The sequence below is a fragment of the Oreochromis aureus genome, linkage group 15 (genome assembly GCF_013358895.1).
Source record: "Oreochromis aureus strain Israel breed Guangdong linkage group 15, ZZ_aureus, whole genome shotgun sequence".
In the NCBI taxonomy this organism is placed as follows: domain Eukaryota; kingdom Metazoa; phylum Chordata; class Actinopteri; order Cichliformes; family Cichlidae; genus Oreochromis; species Oreochromis aureus.
In genome coordinates this window covers 13,033,061-13,054,070 of record NC_052956.1, presented here as the reverse complement: position 1 = coordinate 13,054,070, position 21,010 = coordinate 13,033,061, and the positions used below count along the sequence as shown (strand labels likewise).

The following is a 21,010-nucleotide window of genomic DNA, read 5'->3' as shown; positions in this document are numbered from 1 at the left end:
AGTCGTGAGGGAAAAATGTATATTCCCCGATTAGCTGGCAGAAGGTTGCTGAAGGTTGCCGGCAGTCACTAGGTGAAATTTGTCACAGAGAGGGTATATGCACCAAAAACCACCTTGTGATTGCTTTGATCTCTAGCAGGTTGTACCAGTTCCCCATAGTTTGCAATGAAGACACCAAATCGAGTGCAAACACAAACTGGAAACAAATACCATTCACCTTTAAAGTGAAACCCGCGGTCTGCAGCAGTGAGGCATTACTTTGTAGACGAATGTTCTCACTTTCAGACCAACAACCAGAGAGTTGAGAGTGTTTCCAGAGAATTAGGTGCCTTCCATACAAGCTACAGGGAATCGTAACAATCTGCTATCAATCAAACCAATCCCAAAGAGGTTTTTGCCGCCACATCCTCTTTGCAACACATTTAACCTGCCAGCTGCTCCCATTGTTCCCTAGCAACTGGAAGTCGCAAAGGGGCCCCCGACCGGTCTCAAGGCCTGTGTGACTGAAGTCTAACCGGTGCAGTGTTGCCTTTCCTGAGCATGTCAACAGACACGCACTTTACATACGCTGTGTGCACTACATTTAGTTTTGCTGTTTGACTGATCAAACAATAGCTAATGAAATTGGAGAACGTGTGGCAAAAAGAGAAAGAAAGCCTAAAGAGAGAGAAAATAAAGAGTGGGTAAACTGATATTAGACGACAAGCTGAGGGTTTTGCTGCATTAAGATTTATAAGCATGACATTCATCTGTGGGTATGCTTGTGTGTGTTTCTTTCTTGTCTTTTACACAGTGGCAAAACTGTGTGCATATGGGTAAATGCAACATTGATTCTAACATTTTAGACAGATGTGAAAAAAAAAGCAAACAAAAAAATTCCTATGCTTTGATCAGTTTCACTGGTGCACAAAATTCTCTGGTTTGGAATCCAGAGGGAAGAAAAGGTCTGTGTGCTAACTTGTTTATCCCACTTTTTAAAAATAACAGCACGGGTTGGCCTCATGGTGTGTATCAATACCCTCAGGCGATGGTCGCCTTATTTTGAAAATCAGAGTTGCTTACACATCTACCCTTCCTCCCCTCAAACAAGAGAGAGAGAGAGAGCGAGAGAGAGAGAGAGAGAGAGAGGGAGAGAGAGAGAAAGACCAGAAACCAAGCAGCTGAAGTCATTAAAACCAGAGACACAAACACAAACACTGTGTTCTCCTGGTCCTTTCCTCCTCCCGGTGATGGCTTATCTTTCTGACACCTTCACACACAAACAAGCAGCCACACACACACACGCACGCTCACATATAAACCAACAGCCTCATGTAAAAGTAAACAAACAAACGTCTACAGCCCGCTCTGCCCCCAGCCTTTCCAAACACAGCTCATTTGTTCACAGCATGATGTATGAATCCAAAAGCAGCACACTGGGGGGCTTATAATGATGTGTGTGCGTTTTACGGCCTAAAACTCTTCAAGTCGCTTAAACTCTAATAGAGGCATGAATCCCACTCTTCCAGGAGTGCATAAAATGATACTAAAATGAATGAACTAGCGAGGAATGTCACATGCTAAGTCATGCACATGTCAGGAGGGACAAGGAGTTTGCAACAACTTCTTTTTCTTGCTTGTTTATCACAAGAAGGGAAAGAAAAAACCCCACACTGGACAGTTTGCTTTATATGAAAGCACAGGAGGAGCTTGCCCTGACAGCTAAAGTCATCTTAGCAACGAGGTCACGCTTGATGTTTTAGATTGTTGACAAGAGCCGACCCCTGCAGACAATCAGAGGACGTCCACCTGTGGGTTTGCTGTCTAAAGATGTCCCGAGGGTGCTGAATGGGTATAAATCTGCCAGCTTGGGGATGTCCTCACGGCATGACAGTGGCCGCTAAGTCTGCCTTAGGGAATCATCAAAACCCAAATACTGGACCCTCCCATGACCTCTGTCAGCACGTGCCTCTTCTTGTGACCTCAGAGGGTCAAAGGGCACAAGGCAGGAGGACACTTCTACTCCAAGCTTCAGAGCATGTGTGTTTCTTTTTAAACGGTGGGATGGAATATGGGGTGGAAGGGTGAAGGAGTGAGGGGCACTGGGGTTCTGGGAATATCTCTGGCTTTTGCATGCAGATGGAGAAAAATATGGACAGACAGAACCAGAGGAGGGCAGATCTGTCATTTTAATGGTCACTTTTACGGCCTGGAAAAGTTGGGTGGCAGTCAGAGTGCATATCCCTAATCGCCAGACAGATGCATCAGTGTGTAAGCTTTATCGTCACAGAGTGAACGACAGATGTATCCTTCCTCAGTCACCATCATCACAGCAGATTGGATTTAAGTGACTGCTAGTTGGAGAAGTTGTAGCCTGAGGCTTGGACAAGTGAACGTTTGACAGAGAGGTCACCACTGAGACAATTCATTGCACTCATTTAAACTGCCAGTGAGAAGGCTAGACAGAGATACTTATGACAATTTGTAACAATTGGCTATACAGTGTGGAAACTTCAAAGAAACGTGTCCAAATTTCAACAGAGCAGCAAAACTATCGCTCTTCAAAAATACGTCAATATTAACACTTGAATTTGCATACACTTAGAAGGTTAGGAGTCCTCAGGGAAAGTTTATCAGTAGGCCAATGCTCTCGTGGTAATGGACTCGTGGTCATCATGGTAATGGATATAATTATGCTTTTTTGTTATCAAAAAAACTAAAAGAAAGAAAGAAATAGAAAGCAAGAATTTTTGTTTTTACAGGTCTAGAATCAAACCATACATTAAAGTCATCTTTAAGAAGATTTTTTTCAGTCTTATTCGTTAAATATTCTTTCAATTAGAAAAACTGTCTCCTGGATGAGGCCTTTACATATCATACTATCCATGACAAAGGTAATATATATTAATGCGTTATTAAAAACCTTCTCATGATAGGATGTAGCGAAGTTTGTCTGCAGAACAACAACACAAGCCCAGGCATGTCTGAAAGCGAGAGCACAGTGTCAGCCTGTGTAGTACCTAAAAAGAGAGCTACTTATAATAATAATATTATTATAATAATGATAATAATATCAAAGTGGTTTGGCTACAAAAAAATTAGACATCCAAAAAAAACAAGAATCCAGTACGTGCTTACTTGTAAAATCTGCAAGAAAATGGTTTCAATGCATGAGATCAAAACATACTTTTCAGTACAATTTACTACTAACATTAGTTCTCCACATGATGGGAAGAGCAACCAGTGGATGGAAATTACTTGGTTACATGGAGATAAAGGAGGACTTGAAGCAAGTAGTTTAAAAGCTCAGCCTGAGATACATTTAATGGTATAAAATATTTTTTCAATTTCAATTTTACTATGAAACAATAGTGTGCAGACTGCTGAAGAGTTACAATGTCATGTTACTTTAAACTACACTGTTAACCAGTTACGGTATTACCAACAAATTATATTTTGTATTTTGTCTGTATATTATTTATATGGTCATAAATATGCAAATTTCCTTAAAATATCATGATATACTTTTGATGTTATATGACCCCCACCTACTCCTGGATGTTTGAGCTATAAAATAAGTCCCTGTTATCTGCTTCAGATTTATTGAGCTCAGCTCTGACTGAGTCAATAAACAGTGTTATCACAATAAGACAGAAGCTGAAACACAGCAGCCAAATTAATTAAGTTAATTAAGCTTTACTTTTATTTTTGAGTCAAGTTTTGCATCATTCTTGACACTAGTTAAGTTTTTTTTTAAATGATAATACGTTATAATAGTCATCCTAAAATGAGAATGAAATGTACAGTCAAAATTCTCCTTCTAAGCCTTCTTTCCATCAGCTAGTCTCCTAACGCTGTCTAAGCTGAAAATACTCTTGCATTAAAAATAACAAACCCTTTTGCAACACCATCAAAACAGCCTGGCTGTCTGGCAGGCTGTAATCCTGCAAATTGCTCCATTACATTCATCCTTCTTTATTTTTCTCAAAAGCCCACAAAACTCCCTCCAAAAGCAATCGTCAGTCTTAATGCATTAACAGCAAGACCACATACCTCTATCACAGTTCAGGCATGTGCTTGGCAAAAAAGAGAAATATTTCCCTTAAAAAAGGGGAAAAAAAGAAAAAAGCATAGGAGTGGGTGGGCACTCAAAGGCTGAGCTTTTTGGAGGGAATTAACAAGCTTATCTGGTGGGCTGTTCTGTGAAAACAAGCAACAGCACAACTCCAGAAGAACTGCGAAAGTAAAAACCATCTGCAGGATGTCCACTGGGACTTAGGAAGGAGATCCCTTTCCCTTTACAACAAAGTCAGACAGATCTGCAGGGACAGACTGAAGGTGAAACCTACTTTGCTCTAGTTATAAAGAGCTTCAGTTACAAATGCCAATATTGAATAAAATCCAGTCTTTACTTTACAGCTCAAATACCACACTTTACACTGTTTTTTTATTATCATTTTGTGCTGAAAGAGCAACAAACACAATCTAGATTTGGGTGGTAAAAATGTATTTGGCTTAGGGGAAAACAAGTGGAATCTGTCTCCTCCCGTCTCTCGTTCCTTCCCCCTTTACCTGAGCTGGCCAGAGGGGCAGTAAGCAACAGATTAGCAGTGCTTTGGGGAGCAGGCTGCTGTAGCGTGCTGTAATGCAGACTGTCAGTCCAACACAGTTGGGGGGCTACACAATGCCTCCTTGTTCTGACTGGCCCTTTGGTGCCCCACCTCTCTACCTCTCCATCGCTCTGTGCCCTCTGTCTCTCTCTTAGCCTCCAAGGGTTTCAAACTATAAAAGGAAGAAATGCTGCTCAAATTGTTTCCTTTTCTCCACTATAGCAACCTGCTCATGGGTGGATGGATGGAACGAGATATCAACTCTTGAGCCAAGCACAAATCAGCACCCAGGAAACAGACTTAAAGACAGAGGAGGCATCAATGCATGGCTAACATTCTTCAAGTCACAGAAATAAAAAAGAGTGACAGTTCTTTTTTTGTTTTGTATTTTTTGCATGTCCACGTGAGCGTGTCTTACCGCTTGTTTAGAGCATAATTCAATAGCCAGTGCAACACCCTTCAGCCTTTTCCTCCCCACATGCTGCTGTTTATTTACAGCTCAACCTAAACAGTCCAACCCTCTGTACTAGCAGCAGAAGACACAACTCAAAAGACTTTTTCTGTAAAACAGCCTGTGGCTGTATTGGAAATATGAATTATTATTGTTAATTTATTGTTTACTAAGAGCTTAAATAGAGACAGAGATTTAAAGATAGATTTGTAAGTGCAGCTGCATACAGCAACGCCAGGGTGCCACTCAAGAATCTTCTTCACAAGTTTCTGTGTGTTTTCTTTGGATCTTCTAACTCTCCCTAATGCAAGAAAGGGCAAGTAGAAACACACACCTGCAATGTGTATATATACATCTTTTCAGCTAAATGGAATTAGACCCTCTCTTCTCTCCCCAATAACAGTTATTACTATAACACCATCCAGCTCAGCGTCTGATTGGGCCATTTGGGTGTTTTTACGTACTGAGAGAAATCTATACAAAATAACGATTATCGTGCAGTATTCACAGCTGACTGGACGAGTTCTCTCCTGATAATAAACCTCGATTCTCAGCTGCTAGTCAGACCTCCTTCTCGGCCTACATTAGTAATTTAAAATTCAGCCCGGATTTAATTATGAAGTTCAGCCTAAAATCAGGATTGAGACAGGCGTTGTTTGAAAAAGCAACACCAACATGGTAAAATTATAGTGTTTTTCTTCTTCTTCTTTTTTTTGTCAGCAGCCAATGTAAGCCCTCAGTCAACACACAGATAACAGTCCGTCACAGTATTTTGCTGAGTTTGCTTTCACACAGCTTTGGCTCCTTTGATTCAGACCCCAGAAAAAAACGTGTGATGTTCATCACCACTACTCGAATCCACCTGCAAAACTCAAAGAGCCCAAAAAGGAAAAGGTATGACCATTATTTGTGTTATTAAGCCCTTTTCAGGCACAGAATAACTATCACTTATCACTGCAGTTAATCACCATATTATCACAAACAGATTGCATTTAATTGCGAAGATGACCCATTGAGTCACAAACACAAGCAGACTGATGGCTGACAAACTCTATGTCAGTGCCATTTTGTTGCCATCTTAAAAACAGCAAATTTCCATTGAAGACAGCAAATGACTACAAACCATTTTAAAAGGCAACAAGAATGCAAGTTCATTGCACAATTATTTTGTTCATGCAGGGATTTACAACCAGTTTTTCCTAGTGTGACAGTAGTGTAAGATGACCATACTAAGGATATCTGCTCTCACCAACATCACACAGAAAGAAACTGAACATTTAAAGCGTTCTGAGTCCTTTTGTATTAAAATGATTAATTAATGTGAGCATTCGTGTCACATTATATGTATAACAGAAAAAAGGAAAAGGACAATAATTCCTGTCACTAGGAGGCCCGTGACCTCTAAACATAATGTACAGCGCTTTTAACACAGCTGTGTTATGTGGGTAATGTCAAGTCAAATATGAAATTCTAAAGTGTTTTGCTAAAAGTTCTAGTTTCAAGATTCCCATTAGATTAATTTGTTTGTTTGTCTCTCAACACCACCTCGCACTTGCCTTCTGTCTCGTTTGGACCCAGGAACTGCAAAACCAGCCCGAGCCCTTCTGGACTCCTCTTATCATGAAGTTCCTGGGAGCATATGGCAACTGCAGAATATGTACTTTCAGGTGAGGGTGTGATCTGATGTTTGAAAGATAAGTTGATTTAAGCAGTTAGAGAGTAGGTACATTTTCTTAATAATCCCACTCTCAAGGGTAGAATAAGCACTGATGAAGTTAATCTTGTAATTAATTGTTGCTTAACTGTTATATCCTGTAGTTGGAGGAGCTCCTGAATATATAAGCAGGAGATACAGATCCTCTGGAGAGCTCATGTGTGTCTGGACATGCTGGTGATTAGGCCACAGTAGTTGTACTCTAAGGGGCCCTACCTTATATATTACTGCTCCACCGCTCAGCAATTCATCATATTGTCATTCAGTGACATCGACAGTGATGGAGAAAGCCACAGTTTGTACAAGATATTGAGCATCCATGTAAAGGACTTACTGTCAGTGTCAACTCTAGCAAAGGAAAACTATAGTTCTGAATTCTGAAATCTCTCAATATGTTCTCTGTTTTTGTGTGTGTGCTCCGCTGTGCTGCTGAATAAGCTTCACTCCTTCCTGCTCACATGTCATGGGCCAGTGTTTTGTGTTTTCGGTCTCCTAAGTTCTGCTGATTATTAATTGTCTTCAGTTTCATTCTTAATTCATTTATTGTGTTTTCAGCCATGTGCCATTTGTTCCAGTTACCATTGTATTTATAGTATTCTTTCTTTCAGTATACCCTGCCTAAGTCTTCCTGTTTAGTTTCTTCCTGTATTATTTTTGTGTGCCCTTGTGCCTTGTTCTTAGTTCACTTCGAATGTCTCATCATCCAGATTTAGCTTACGTATGTGCAGTTCCCAAGATGTCGAGGTATTTATTCCTCCAGTTTGTCTCAGTTCTTTATCGGGTCATACTGGTACCTGTACTGTTCCCGATACTTTTTACCGCGGTTACTGTTTTCTGTGGTTCCTGTAGTCCTGTTGTTTCTGAGCTCCCAGTGTCTCCCTAGCCTTCTTGTGTTTTCACATGGAGTTTGTTATTTTACTGCACTTTGTAAGATTACAATTTCCCCTTCGATAAAATGTTGTTTTCATTTGATCCCTGTCTGCCTGCAAGTCTGCATTTAAGGTCCTCGTTCACCATCAAATATGACATCATGTAGGCTCAGACACATGTCTGGTCTGAATTTGGAATAGCAAAAATTCATCATAAACAAATGTTTTTCTACAACTGAAAATTTTACACAGATTGGTGAGTTAAAATGTCACTGTGTGCTACTGCTGTGTAAAAGAAAAAAGGTTGCCCAGAAATAAATGCAATCATTAATTCTAGTCAGACTTGGTGAGAACGCTTGTTGCAAACAAAACAATCAGAATGATTATTCAGATATGACGAGTTGTTGCAAGATTAATAGACAGGAATGCAAGTCTATAAAGAGACTGAGGCTGTACTTTTCATATTAGCAATAAAGATCAACTAATAGGAACAGGGTGAAAAAGGGATGAAAAAGTATTTTAATATTATTAAGGAAATACCGTGTGACCACTCACTACAAAGGTAGGGTCACATCTGTTTTAAGAAAGCCCCCATCTCAAGTTGTCCTATACCAGATGACCCTAGCAAGAGTTCATATAACACCTATGACTCTAGCCCAGATAAAACAAGCTAAAACAGACAAATGCACCTGAGTGAATCAAGGCAAGCAGGTAAGGCGTGGAAGAGCACACATTAAGACACGATTGAAACTCCACATTTCATAAAACTCAAAGTAGAATAAGCATTCTACAATCTACAAGACTTTAAACACACTTCAAAAATACAACTTCATCCAAACCAAAGGTCAGATGGAAGGTGTCTTAGGTGTGCATATGATACACCAGAAAAAAATGATTGTAAAATAGCTACCTTGATGATGGCAGCTTACAGTGTGTCTGTTCTTTGGGTGGTACCACGACATTACTAACACTCCATCCTCTACTTAATTTAGCATAATATTACCTCAAAAGGTGCCAAAACATTTATTACACATTACCTCACTCAGGATACGATCGCTTCCAATGCATCTTTTGGCAATGACACAATAACTCATTTTGACTCGATCATGTTAATGAGCCCATATGCCACTACTTGACTAACGCAAAGCTCACCTTTAAGGCTATTCCTCCTGTGAGCACACATGGAAACATTAATCATCTCAGCACTTTATCTTAATTCGTTGCTTTGTCTTTTCTTTTCATTTGAAAACACCTTCAGGGGATTGTGGGTTTAAAAAAAAGCTGATAAAGAACTTGATTTATGCAAAAAGAAAAGCTTAAAATCTTATTTACATCTCAACAAGCCACTTTTAATCACAGCCACAACAAAACAGAACAGAGTTTTCTCCGGTTGTTGCACTGCGATGTGGTAAAATTTAATTTCCTCATGCCAGTCTTAAATTAGCGGAGGAGAAGATTTGCTTCCTGTTGTAAACAGCCATCTCTCATCTCCAGCTCCACTTTGTTGTTCCCCTGTGTGATGTCAAGCTCTGCCTTATGCGTGTGTTTGTTTATGTACTGATTGTATCCCGGGGGAGGAACTTACATGGTAGGTCATGTCTTTCATCATATCCATGTTGCGCCAGGCCAGACTTCCATCTTAAATTACACACACACCCCACGCACTCTGCCATAAATGCATACAGGGGCAGAAGTTATCTACAGTATATCCCCAAGCTTTCTGCACCCACTTTAGTTTCCTATTTCCTAAAACTGTGACTGTGGGATATGTCGATTTGCAGCCAATATTTTATGCTTCTCATATATGAAAATATTTTCTGTGTCAGAGCTGCGTCAGGACCTAAACTAAATGTAAAACAACCAGCTTTAGTTTTGAATATTTGCTTGTGATTTTAAATGATTGAAAAAGGATTTGGATCCTATAAGCAGACTCAAAGCATCATTCAGATGTGATAACGTGCTATAAACCCAGTCATATCCCTATTCAACCACTTGGCGTATGAGTGGATTTAAAAGATGAAATCAAGAGAGGACTTTAGTGTAAACCTTTCTGTGTGTGAGCTCCCTGTACTCGAGCCGCTCCTTTGGGAAAATCGTTCACAGAAACCATTCTTCTGAAGAGACGCGTAACCTCTCGCTATTCAGCTCGAGAGAAAAGCGGCCTTATGCCAGGTCCTTGCTGTCCGCCTAGCCGCCTGCCTCCACCGCAGTAGACAAAACAAGTGGGAGGCAGGATTTGTTTAGACAGAGCTCACCTGGCACACAAGCAGACACAGAAACAGTGATCAGGCAAGCCCTAGGGAGGAGTAGAGGCAGCAAAGAGGCGGGGAGGAGAAGCGGTGGTGGTGGAGGTATGATGAGCCTATAGAGAGGGGGAAGGGGCTTGGAGAGGAGCGCATGGGGTTCAGAATGCCACCCATATACAGGACCATTAAAAAATCAAAGCAGATTAAGAATTAAGGGACCTTGATTGGCTTTCAGTGTGTATGCAGAGCTGGGGTTAGGGCTAGCTATACCAAGACTTACTAACAGTTTAACAGCACTGGATTTGTGTGTCTGTGTATGTGCAGGCTGCAGTTACATGAAGCTTAAAGCACTTGGCTATAGAAAAGTCTTCAGCTAATCTCTCACCTAAAATGCATTGAGCGCCACAGGCTTTACACACGATATCAACACACTGATCGTAGGCCTACAATGTACGATTTTAATTATGTATTAATAAGAGAGGCTGCTCTTTTCTCCTTGTTAAATAAGGGATTTGTTATTTTACAAACTTAAAAGTTGACATCACAGTTAGAGTCACGATCAAGAGCCTAAATGCAAGTCGAATGGATCACACAAGCCAGAAATGACCCTTTAAAATGACCCAAAAAACAGTACTGCGGTGACTTTCTCGCTACCTTGCTCATCTTTGAAAAACATGTGAGGTGAGGTTCGACAGGGGAACAAAGCATAAGATGGATGGCAGGTCCCTCTAACCACACACTGATGGTTACTATGGGATGACTTCAGTTGACCCTTTGGCCCCTCAACAGCCTCACTTCCCTTTGAGTAAGGTTAAATAAGGGTTTTGCCTGGGTGGGGGGTTAAGACATAGAAAGAGAAAGAAAGTGGCTTGACTGTAACTCTTTGGCAACATCATCAGTAAAATCTCATTAACAATGGTAGCGGCTCTAGAACATTCTGCAGTTAAAAGAAGCATACGCTATTGTATGCGAGTGTTTTGCTGGAGATGCTTACAGATAAAGCGAGCAACCGTCAGGCCAAAAGGCACAGCTGCAGCAAAAGCTTTATTCCTGTTATTGTTTTGACCTTTTTCTAAACAGCCTGGCATTCATCACTTTCCTTTAGCATCACAACTACGTGTTGACAGAAATGATAATCTGTCCTACGTCAACTCGTAATGGCACCGAGACAGAAACACAGAAATAACAGCCAGTAATCATGTGGTCCTCAGGTTCCAGAAAATGGGCACTAAAACGACTGTGGGTAGCATTTGCACAAAGAAAGCGTTTTTGGAAAGAGAGGCTTGGCAGTTAGATGTTACATTACAAGCTGAGTGCTCAGTCCATAGCGTGAACAAAGATGGAGAGACAAGGAGGTTTTACACTGAATTCTGTGAACTTTCAATTTAGATAAAGTAGCTAGGCTGACACCATTGTTAGCCTATAGGCTCTTAAGTGTTGCATGGCGCACTCTGTGCCTCTAATTAGCTGCTCAGATTGCTGTACTGTAATAGAAAATGATTACAGGGCAGAAGAAGAATTAAATAACCCACCAACATAGTTTTTGTTCCTCCATTTCACCAGTGCTCTCAATGCCATTGATGAAATATGAAACTATGACTACATTTAGTTGTTAACAACAAATTCAAATGCAAATGAAATAAACTTCTACTGCCACAAATGGTCACTTGAAAAGATTAACTAAAAGCAGAGACTGAGGTCCACTGATGTGAGCAGATTGCTCACCATCATTGGTTCAACCATCTGACTGATAAAGGTCTGACTGACAGATGGTAGATCAAAACTTCTGTCGCTCTGCAGGGTGGCAGCACCTGTCAATCAAAAAGGTCTGCACGGTCTCCAGGAACAATCCAGCTAGTCAAGAATGTGAGGCTTGAAGGTTTTCTTTGTCACTGAGGTACTCTGAAAAAAGTCTCTTTCTCATCGTATCCACAGGAAAGACTGGTCAGCATTTCTGTGCATCTGGGGAGTCAGCAACGATGACTCTCCGGGGCAGATACTAAAAACTAATCAGAGGTCAGTGGTCTCAATGGGGGCAGAAAAATTGCAGGTTTCAGAATCACAGGAAGTGAATTTGCACCAAACTTGAGAGTTCAGCAAATGAACTCCTGCCAGACATGCTTTTCGTTTATGTTTGCATAATCGCGTGTAAGCCTGCAGCAGAACTCGAGATGGAATCAGCTGCTTGTTTGGTTTTTACTTGCTGGCTGATTAACCACCATGTAATCCGTTCAGTCTTATTACTTGTGACAAAATTAACATCCACCCGCACATCTATGTGTGTACATGTTAATTACAGAAATGAAAGCTTGTTAACAGCCTTCGCTAGACCAGGGTCTTTCACAACTAATTAGGCAGCAACATGGACACATGCACACAGAATCATACACGGGGGACGCTTTACATGCATCTGCTCTTTAGCACCTTTCCCCGTAGCGTTAGTCTGCTGATTCCAATCATTAGACCCATTAGAGGCCAATTAACACCATCACAAAACTCCCTTTCTGTTTTATGGCACTATAAACAAAACCTGCAGGCTTGCCTTGGGCCCAGCAGAGCTCAACAGACTAATGCAACACAGAATAATTTAATTCAGTAATATACTACCTTTTAGGAGCAGACACAAAGGCTTACAGTCTCCATCACACTGGCTTATGTATAAATTCTGACTCTGTCCTGAGGTCTAAGCACTGATGTTCACTTTTATCTTTGAAGCTGATTGCAGCTTATATGAAGTACAGAAAAGCCATAAAATTTCCTCTGGAGTCGGCTTTTGCTTTATTCTCTGGGTTGTAAATCTATAAAGAAGGGCAGCATCTGGCCTATACCACAGTTCCCATCCAGTAACACATTAACCATTATTCCATTTATCTCAGCTGCATCCTCAATGGGGTGTGTGTGTAGCAGGTTTATGCTGTGCTGATAAACCAGCCTCCAGACTAATCCATACAGTCGGATCGGTTTAGTAAAAGGGAACCTGTTTGAAGTGCCTCATATGGGTCAAACTGTGTCAGAATAGGCCTTAAAGATAAGCACGATAAGAGTGTTTTCCGCATGTTTAAGTCGTGCCCTATAGTGGGTTTGCGCAAACATTTGAGTGTGCATGCTGCAGCACGCCACAGGCATGGGTCGTCCCGAGAGGAGAAGTTGATGCGAAACAGCTCTGAAATCAGTTATAGTAGCAGTCGTGCTCAGCAGTTATTCGTGATGTGTTTCATTTCCCAAGGGGGCAAAAATAAACTCTGCACACAACACGCTCAAGTTTCAAATGAGCGCAAGTGCAGTCACGCAGTATAAAAGCAAGTTCTAAGAAAAGAACGCGCCGCTTTCTAAAGTCTAGAAAACAAGATTGTATTTCGTGTGTTGCAAAACAAATAACAAAATCACAACCTGAAAGGTCTGGAGAGCCCACGGTGAGATCGCAGAGGACGGTCAGACACGTTATTCCCAAGAGGAGCGTAAAACTGACGGCTGAGAGAGTCCCATCTGAGAAGAACATCCTTGAAGCCTCGCGTTTTTAAATTGTCTCCGAATCATTAGAAAGTCCTGCAGCATCAGCAGCAGCGGAAACATCGAGGTTCAGACTGTGAGATGAATTCAGGAGATGTGCGCGTCCATGTCTCTAGCCTTCTCCTCAGCCTCCCACCACACCGCTGTGAGACTGAGACTGGGATTACTTAAGGCTGGAGCAGTACACAGCTCTCTGACTACATTTCCAACTGCGTGCTGTGGAGGATGGCCACCACCTGCGGGATCGACGCTCCCCTGCATGGTCTCAAAGAGACAGAGTTAGCTTAGAAAGTCTTTTTTTTTTCTTAAAGGTGCAATGTTTGAGTCCTAATTGACAACTGTGTCTATGTTACTTATGTATATTATATCTATTTTCCACTTTATATCGCAGAGACAGTCTACTTTCGTAATCTGACAGCTACAAAGACCAATCTGATAAAATACGATTTAAAACAGAGTAATAACAGACTATAGTGACACCCTATAGGTTATACCTGTTACAAGAAGCTCCAACATAACGAGAAAGACCATACAAATGCTACATACTTCTGACTTAATTACTTTTTTTCTAATACCACTGCTCTTATATATAAAATAATTGACGTGGGATTTTTATCAGTACGGTGTGCCCTATGCCATGCTATTTTGGACACATTTTGCTATTGCTAAAGTTTCACTTAAGCAATAACTGAAATAGGTAGAAAGCGATCAGCCGGTGAAGCACTTAGCGCCTTAATAATGTCATCACCTTCTCAGAACATGTTATAATAATAATTATTATTATTATGATATTATATGATATGATATGATATGATATGATATTATAATAATAATATTATTATTATTATAATATCATATTATTATTATTATGGCCTGTCAGGACCAATAGATATCAAATGAAGGAACAGTTTTACCATCTTGTGGGCAACTTGCCGCACTGCAGCTTGGAGAATTCGCGTTTCAAGTACGTTTGACCCACACGGCTTCCGTACAGTCTCACACGCGACAACAGAAGGTCAATCATGGCAGCCTGCACTAAAAGGCTGGACAGATTTATAATCTCACTGAGGTTACTACGAAACTTGCAGCTCCAAAATGAGCGTAAGTAAATGGAATTACTTTTTTAAATCTTCTGTATTATCATATAACTGTGTATTTTCCTGACAGGTCGTGGGACGCGCCGTACTTGTCCACTCTGAGCTAACGGAGCTAACGCTAGAAACAACCTCTCCAAATAACATGCTTAACCCTTAGGTTTATAACTAACTGATGAGAAACAAGACGGTCTTAGTTTCTTCTCGATTTCAGGGTTTCTGTCTACATCTCCGTGTCTTCGTGCTGCTGGGAATGACAGCGAATCGCCGAAATTCGTCCCTCCATCGAAACCTGTCATCGTAGACAAGACACAGACTGTGGCATCTCTCCGAAAGTATGACGCTCATTTGCAGAGCATACACCTCAAAATTTCAGTGACACTGAAAATTTGTGTGTGTATCCGTGAGTAAGTAGGATTTTTTTTTTGTGACTTGTTCCCCCCTGCTCCTCTTTTCTTAGGTTCTTGAGCCCAGAGTTTATCCCTCCTAGACAGAGAACAGATCCTTTAAAGTTTTCTATTGAGAGGAAAGACATGATTCGCAGAAGAAAAGTGCTCAACATTCCTGAATTTTATGTTGGTAAGAACCTAAACTGTCAGGTGTAGTACCACTGCATGATGAGACATTTGCATATTTTGACCTGAATGTAGAGATTTATAACTGTTTTGTTGGTTTCAGGGAGTATTCTAGCTGTGATTATGGCTGATCCAAATGCCAGTGGGAAAACCAACCGCTTCGTTGGCATCTGCATCCAGAGAGGAGGAAAAGGGCTGGGGGCCACGTTTGTCCTGAGGAACATCATTAATAACCAAGGTGAGGTTTGTTTGTTTTATAAGAAATGTCTTCTGAATGCAGAGTATCTGTGGTACTGCATGAGGAAATTAGGAGCAGCAGAAGTATGTGAGCATGGTCCACGACATGCACAAGGACAGGAAGCAAGCGGTGTTGTGGGATTATATCACTGATTGTTGAGAGATGAGATTAGGCAGGAATCTCTGTGAACTGTGTTGTTCGCAGACGACATTATGATTTGTAGTGAGAGTAAGGAGCAGGTGGAAGAGAGAGACGTGTTCTCTGGAAAGAAGAGGAATGAAAATCTGTAGAATCAAGACAGAATACATGTGAATGAGAGGGAGACTGGTGGAAAGGTGAGGCAGAGAGATAGTGAGGATAGATGAGTTTAAATACCTAGGGTCAAACAGCTAAAGCAACAGACGGTGCACAAGAGTGATGAAGAAGAGAGTGCAGGCAGGGTGGATATGAGTTCCTTTTATGTCTCACTTTTTAGCAGCAAGACTAAAAAGGAAGGTTTACAAGATGGATATTGAGACCTGCTGTGATGTGTGGTTTGAGATACTAATAAAAAGTTAAGAGGATGAGCTGAAGATGTTAAGGTTTTTATTGGGAGTGCCCAGGATGGACAAGATTAGAAGTAAATATATAGGAACTTATTAGGTTTAGAGACAAAGTTTGAAAGGCAAGGCTGAGATGGTTTGGACATGTACAGAGGAGTGATAGTTAATATACTGGGCAGGCAGGAGGAAAAGAAGAAGACCTCAAATAACAATAATGTGAGTGCCATGAGGGATCAAAGTAGCAGAAGAATGGCTTTGAAAAGACCTGCGTGGTAGCCACTGGAAGATCAACTTAATACTAAATACCTCCGACCAAAAAAACTGAGGGTTCCTGGAAACCACAGTGCAGTGGTTGCAGCCATTTGCACAGGTTCACCAAAAGATTGTTGAGAAAATGCACATTATTCAATTTATGGAGGTAGTCTTATTTTCAGAATTTCTGAAAGGTAAAAGCTGAATAGAAGATAACATTTGATTAGCTGTTCAGCTCATTTGCTAACTTGTAGCACTTGTCATTGGAGTTTCTGATGGGTTTTTTCCCACCTTGTGTTTGTCTCTTATTCGAAGTTTTTCTACAATCCTAAACTAAAATGTTGCATTCAAAGCCACTCTCATTTTACACTTTTTGTTGGCCATATAGGAGAAGCATGCAAGAAAAATGAACAGTTGTTTGCATTATAAAATGCACTGTCAAAGCTTGGAGTTAATTTTAAAAGTTTAGGAATAAAACGTAAAGGTAGCAGATGCAGAAAGGCTGTCAGATTGAAGTGTTTGGCCAGTAGGAGTCGTTAGCCAGGTGATCAGGGTTAACCCATGTTTTAATAATGTACGCCTGTGATTTTGACCTAGGTGTGGAGATCTGCTATGAGCTGTACAGCCCTCGTATTCAGAAGATTGAGGTGCTGAAGCTGGAGAAAAGACTAGACGATAATCTGATGTACCTGAGAGACGCTCTGCCCGAGTACAGCACTGTGGACCCCGAAATGAAGCCAGTGCCTTTCTCACCTACTGGAGAGGTGCCTGTCAACAAGGTAAGTGAACTAAAAAGTGAACTGAAACAGCTGGATCCAGTTGGGCTTCTCCAAAGCAAACTCGTCTATTACACTTAATGTTGTTTAAATATTTTTGATGAACCTTCATTTATCATTACTGATATTACTACAGGTCTTATTTGTAGCAATGCTGAAATAAATAGGCCAAATGTGTGGGATTTGATCTAAAAGAACTAAATTATAATGTGTTGAGCCCAGTCCAGTTCAGTCTATCTATTTAACAGACCTAAGATGCAAGAATAAAACTGCAGCATGTTGAACCAAAAACAATTACTTGTTTTTGTCCGTCCTCCAGATCAAGGTAAGGATGCGTCCAAAGCCATGGTCTAAACGCTGGGAACGGCCTAAGTTCAACATCCAGGGCATCCGCTTTGACCTCTCCCTGACCCCAGAACAGATGGAGCATGCCCAGAAGTGGGCACAGCCGTGGCTGGAGTATGACATGCTAAAAGAGTACGACACATCTAAACTGGAGGAGCAGATCATCAAAGAAGTCCAGCAGGATATGAGCAAGTGAAACAAACAACTTTTTTTCCTTTTTACCATCAGTGCAGACCTTTCCAAAATTGGAAGATGAGGCGGTCATGGATGCGGAACAAATCAAGTCTTCTTCCAAGTGGTTTACAACAGCCACACCTCTTTATCTAACAAGAAGTGAATATGGATATTGATGTTCTATTTGTAAAAGCATTGTCTTCTTCATGTCTGCGTATCAGTCTGCTGAGGAGTTCTTCCAGTGTCACTGATTTTAGCTGTGACATTCACAGTATGCGATATTGAGTGTCGTCTGTAATAAAGCTAATTAACCCTGCAAGCGTTACAACTGAATTTCATTGTCTTGTTATGGTCTGTGCTCTTTGTTTGGAGTTGTGACACCAGGTGGCGGTGTTTCTCTACTCAAGTTGCCTCCCGTTAGCAGTTATATAATTCATGCAGTGTTTTAAGGAGAAACTCCTGCTGTGCTAAATAAACAAATAATGTTTTATTTAAACTAATGATGACAGGACCATTCCAAACAAGCAGGTTAACTGAGATGTTTTTTTGGGTGGATTTTTCCATCCGTTCATGTTCTAAGGGCTTTATGGGCTAAACCTGGCAGCCGTAACCCAGAACCTTGGTATTCAGGGAGCACACACACCAAAGACACCCGGTAGTGTTTTACTGTTGTGGATGGAAAATTGTGGTGTTGAGATGGTATGTTAGAGCGTCAGTTGGGTAGTATAAAAACTCTTGGACTCCTTATGTTATGTCTGCTCACTGTGAGTGTGAGTGTGTGTGTGTGAGTGTGTGTGTGTGAGTGTGTGTGTGTGTGTGTATAAACATGCTCAATGAGTCCCTGCACTCTAATTTCTCCATATTACAGGATGAGATGTGGAGAAAATGGTCTCTAATACAGGAGTAGCAGATGTTTGCTGAGCTCATTATGGACCACACAGATTCCCTGTGTGGAGATAGAGCGGAATAAAGGGAGTGAGGACTCGTGTTACATTTAGGGTCATGGAGTGGAAGAAAGCCTTTAACTGTGATATACAGCAATTCACAGGGTATCTGCTAGAGTTAATGGCTTTGTAATTGTTTTAGTCCAATTGCCAAATCTTCTGCACCTGTTGAACAAATAGGTTTCCACATCGCTGCAGTGTTGTACACAGTGTGTTTACTCCGGCTAATTTATTCTCTGGCTAATTAGATGTGACCTGCAGCAAAGAAAACCAACTCCATGTGCTTCTGTATACAGTTGACTGAGAGCCTGTCCTGCGCGTCGTCATTATGCTACCTACTGAACCTGCAGGCCCTTTCACCTTTTTCGGTATTTCTCTTTGAGACTGAAGTTCCCATGTGGAGGCGGCAACAGAAATGTTTATGTTGCAGCACATTACCGAGTCTTTAGGCGCATTCCACGGCGACACCACTGAACTGGTAAACCAGTGTAAACCGCAAAGTTACACAGTCCATGTTACTGCTCTAGGGAAACGTTGCTGGTGTGCCTATGTGTGTGATTTAAACTGTATGTGCCTCCCCTGCCCTCAGGTTGACTGCTGCACCTGGAGTGCAGTTAAAGCCCTTTGGCTGGGAAAGAAGATCAAACACCAGCTTTTTTTCTTTTTTTTTCTCTCTCGCTCTCTTTCTCTCTGTGTCTCTGTGTCTTGCTCACACACACAGACACATACAGTAACTTGCAGACGGGCTATCATACCAGCCCTCCCTAACAGACAGACACTCTAAACAGTGCCAACTGTAAACGTCTGGGGCAACCTGTCTGTCAATCCTCATGCTGAAACTAGATACTAGAATCGAGGTGGGGCATACAGGTTTGAAGAGACATAATCCCACCCCCTCAATAACATCCAACTGCAAAGGATGGAGGGCTGATGATAGTTACAGTGCCACACACCACAGTGTAGGAATGTAGGGAGGGACATGCTCTTCTAATCTGTCTTCCTCCCTTTCCCTGGTACTCCCAAGACCTTCATCTCTTTTTCTCTCTAAGGCGGGATAGCTCTTGAAAAGCAGGCAGGTTGATGAATTTGAGAGGATGTGAGGGTGTGCAGCAACTCCCACAGATTGAGATTTTGAGGTAATGTCTTCCACTGGGCCAATATAGCACAGTCTCACTCTACCGGATCAGAGTGCTGATCTCTTAACATCTCTGTCATCGTGTGATTTCTTATTCTCCTGTCTGCAGGCCTGGGGAAATTAGTTTCACTCTCTCTATCTCTGTCAGCGTGTGTGAACTGTGTTTGAGCTGTCTGTGTGTATGACAAGTGCAATGGGATACTGGGCCACCCATAGGCCCCAGGTAAATTACACCCTCTCACTGTGTGCATGTGTGCTTACACATGTGTGTATGTGCTCCTTGGGGCCACCCATAGTCCTAGGTAAATTACACACTTGAGTTTCACCATATGTTTCCAGTGAAACGACACAACCGTCTGCTCCTCTCCGACTGTCCCACGGGACTCACATGGGCTCCTGCTGCCATCACTCTCTTTGTTACGCTCACACACACACACACACACACACACACATAGACAGTGTGACAGCTGTTAGGAAACATTACATTGCAAGCAGCTGATAGCTGAAGTTGAACAGGCACATATCAAAGTCTTTTTAATAGTGTGATCCTGTGTGGAGTCGATCTGGCAGTGCTACTGGGGTCAAGGGTTCACTTCCAGTTGAGGCCAAGTATCTCATCCCAGAAGTGTTTGGATAAAAGCGTCCATCAAATGGAACGTGTTGGACAGTAGTTTTAGGATTATTCATTTAATGACAGGAGGACAAGGATGATGGTACGGCACAGGAGGAGAATGTAATCAGAAATTTCAGTGGCCAATCTGTTTCATCAGTACTACTTGTCAGATGACAAATATATAAAAATTTCTCATCTCGGGGGATTACATTTTTCTTTTTGTCCATAAATACCACACAGAGACCCTTAACCACTGATGACTAGATCCCACTGATACAAATATTGTCTGTGCTGGCAATGACTTATACATTCAGTTGTCACTTGAATGACTGATTAAGTATTAACAATGCATTTAGGCATGTAAACCTAGCCAAATGCAACGTGTTGAAGTTCAAACTGAGTATGAGTAGTTCAAACAGAATGGGAAAGAAAGGAAATTCAAGGCAAACTTTGAATGTCGTATATAGTGTATATTTCCGAAATTCCTGATCTCCTGGGATTTTCCCACACAATTATCTCTAGGGTTTACAGAGGATGGTCTGAAAAAGAAAATATCCCGTGAGCAACAGTTGTCAGGGCATAAATGCATCACTGATGCCAGAGGTCACAGGAAAATGGCTGGGCTGCTTCAAACTGATAGGAAGGCAACAGTAACTAAAATAACTACTCATTCCAACTAGGGCATGAAGAAAAGCTTCTTCAAGTGGACAACACGTTGAACCCTGAAGCAGATGGGTTAAAGCATCAGAAGACCAAAGCATCAGAAGTTGGATTTGCCTAAGAACGGGAAACTGAAAAGGCTGCAGTTCACACAGGATCACCAAAACTGGACAATAGAAGGTTGGAAAAACATATGAGCAGGTGCTCTTAGTGAAACGGTGCAGAGGATAGTTGGGCTCCTTGTGAGCTTTCTTACTAGGCCACATTGTACTCGAGTGTTATT

At 41.4% G+C, this 21,010-nt stretch overlaps 2 protein-coding genes across 2 annotated transcripts in view; one reads left to right on the top strand and one right to left on the bottom strand.

Annotated features, from left to right (window-relative positions):
* Positions 1 to 13,684, bottom strand: part of LOC116324162 (protein eva-1 homolog A) — a 75,763-nt gene extending 62,079 nt beyond the window's left edge. The window contains exon 1 of the mRNA XM_039599368.1: positions 13,260 to 13,684. Within this exon, the coding sequence (XP_039455302.1) occupies positions 13,260 to 13,368 (109 nt within the window). The 5' untranslated portion in view covers positions 13,369 to 13,684. The remainder of the gene's footprint in view (positions 1 to 13,259) is intronic.
* A 664-nt stretch (positions 13,685 to 14,348) lies between these two features.
* mrpl19 (mitochondrial ribosomal protein L19) lies at positions 14,349 to 17,700 on the top strand. Its single transcript, XM_031744731.2, has 6 exons — positions 14,349 to 14,480; positions 14,688 to 14,808; positions 14,934 to 15,052; positions 15,152 to 15,286; positions 16,678 to 16,859; positions 17,176 to 17,700. Exons 1-6 carry the CDS (start codon positions 14,402 to 14,404, stop codon positions 17,395 to 17,397), a joined length of 858 nt encoding a protein of 285 aa, XP_031600591.1. The 5' UTR covers positions 14,349 to 14,401; the 3' UTR covers positions 17,398 to 17,700.
* Positions 17,701 to 21,010: the final 3,310 nt, after the last annotated feature.

Coding starts and splice junctions, on each gene's coding strand:
- mrpl19 (XM_031744731.2), top strand. CDS start 14,402: ATGGCAGCCTGCACTAAAAGGCTGGACAGATTTATAATCTCACTGAGG. Junction 14,809..14,933: donor ACTGTGGCATCTCTCCGAAA/GTATGACGCTCA, acceptor CTCTTTTCTTAG/GTTCTTGAGCCCAGAGTTTA. Junction 15,053..15,151: donor CATTCCTGAATTTTATGTTG/GTAAGAACCTAA, acceptor TGTTGGTTTCAG/GGAGTATTCTAGCTGTGATT.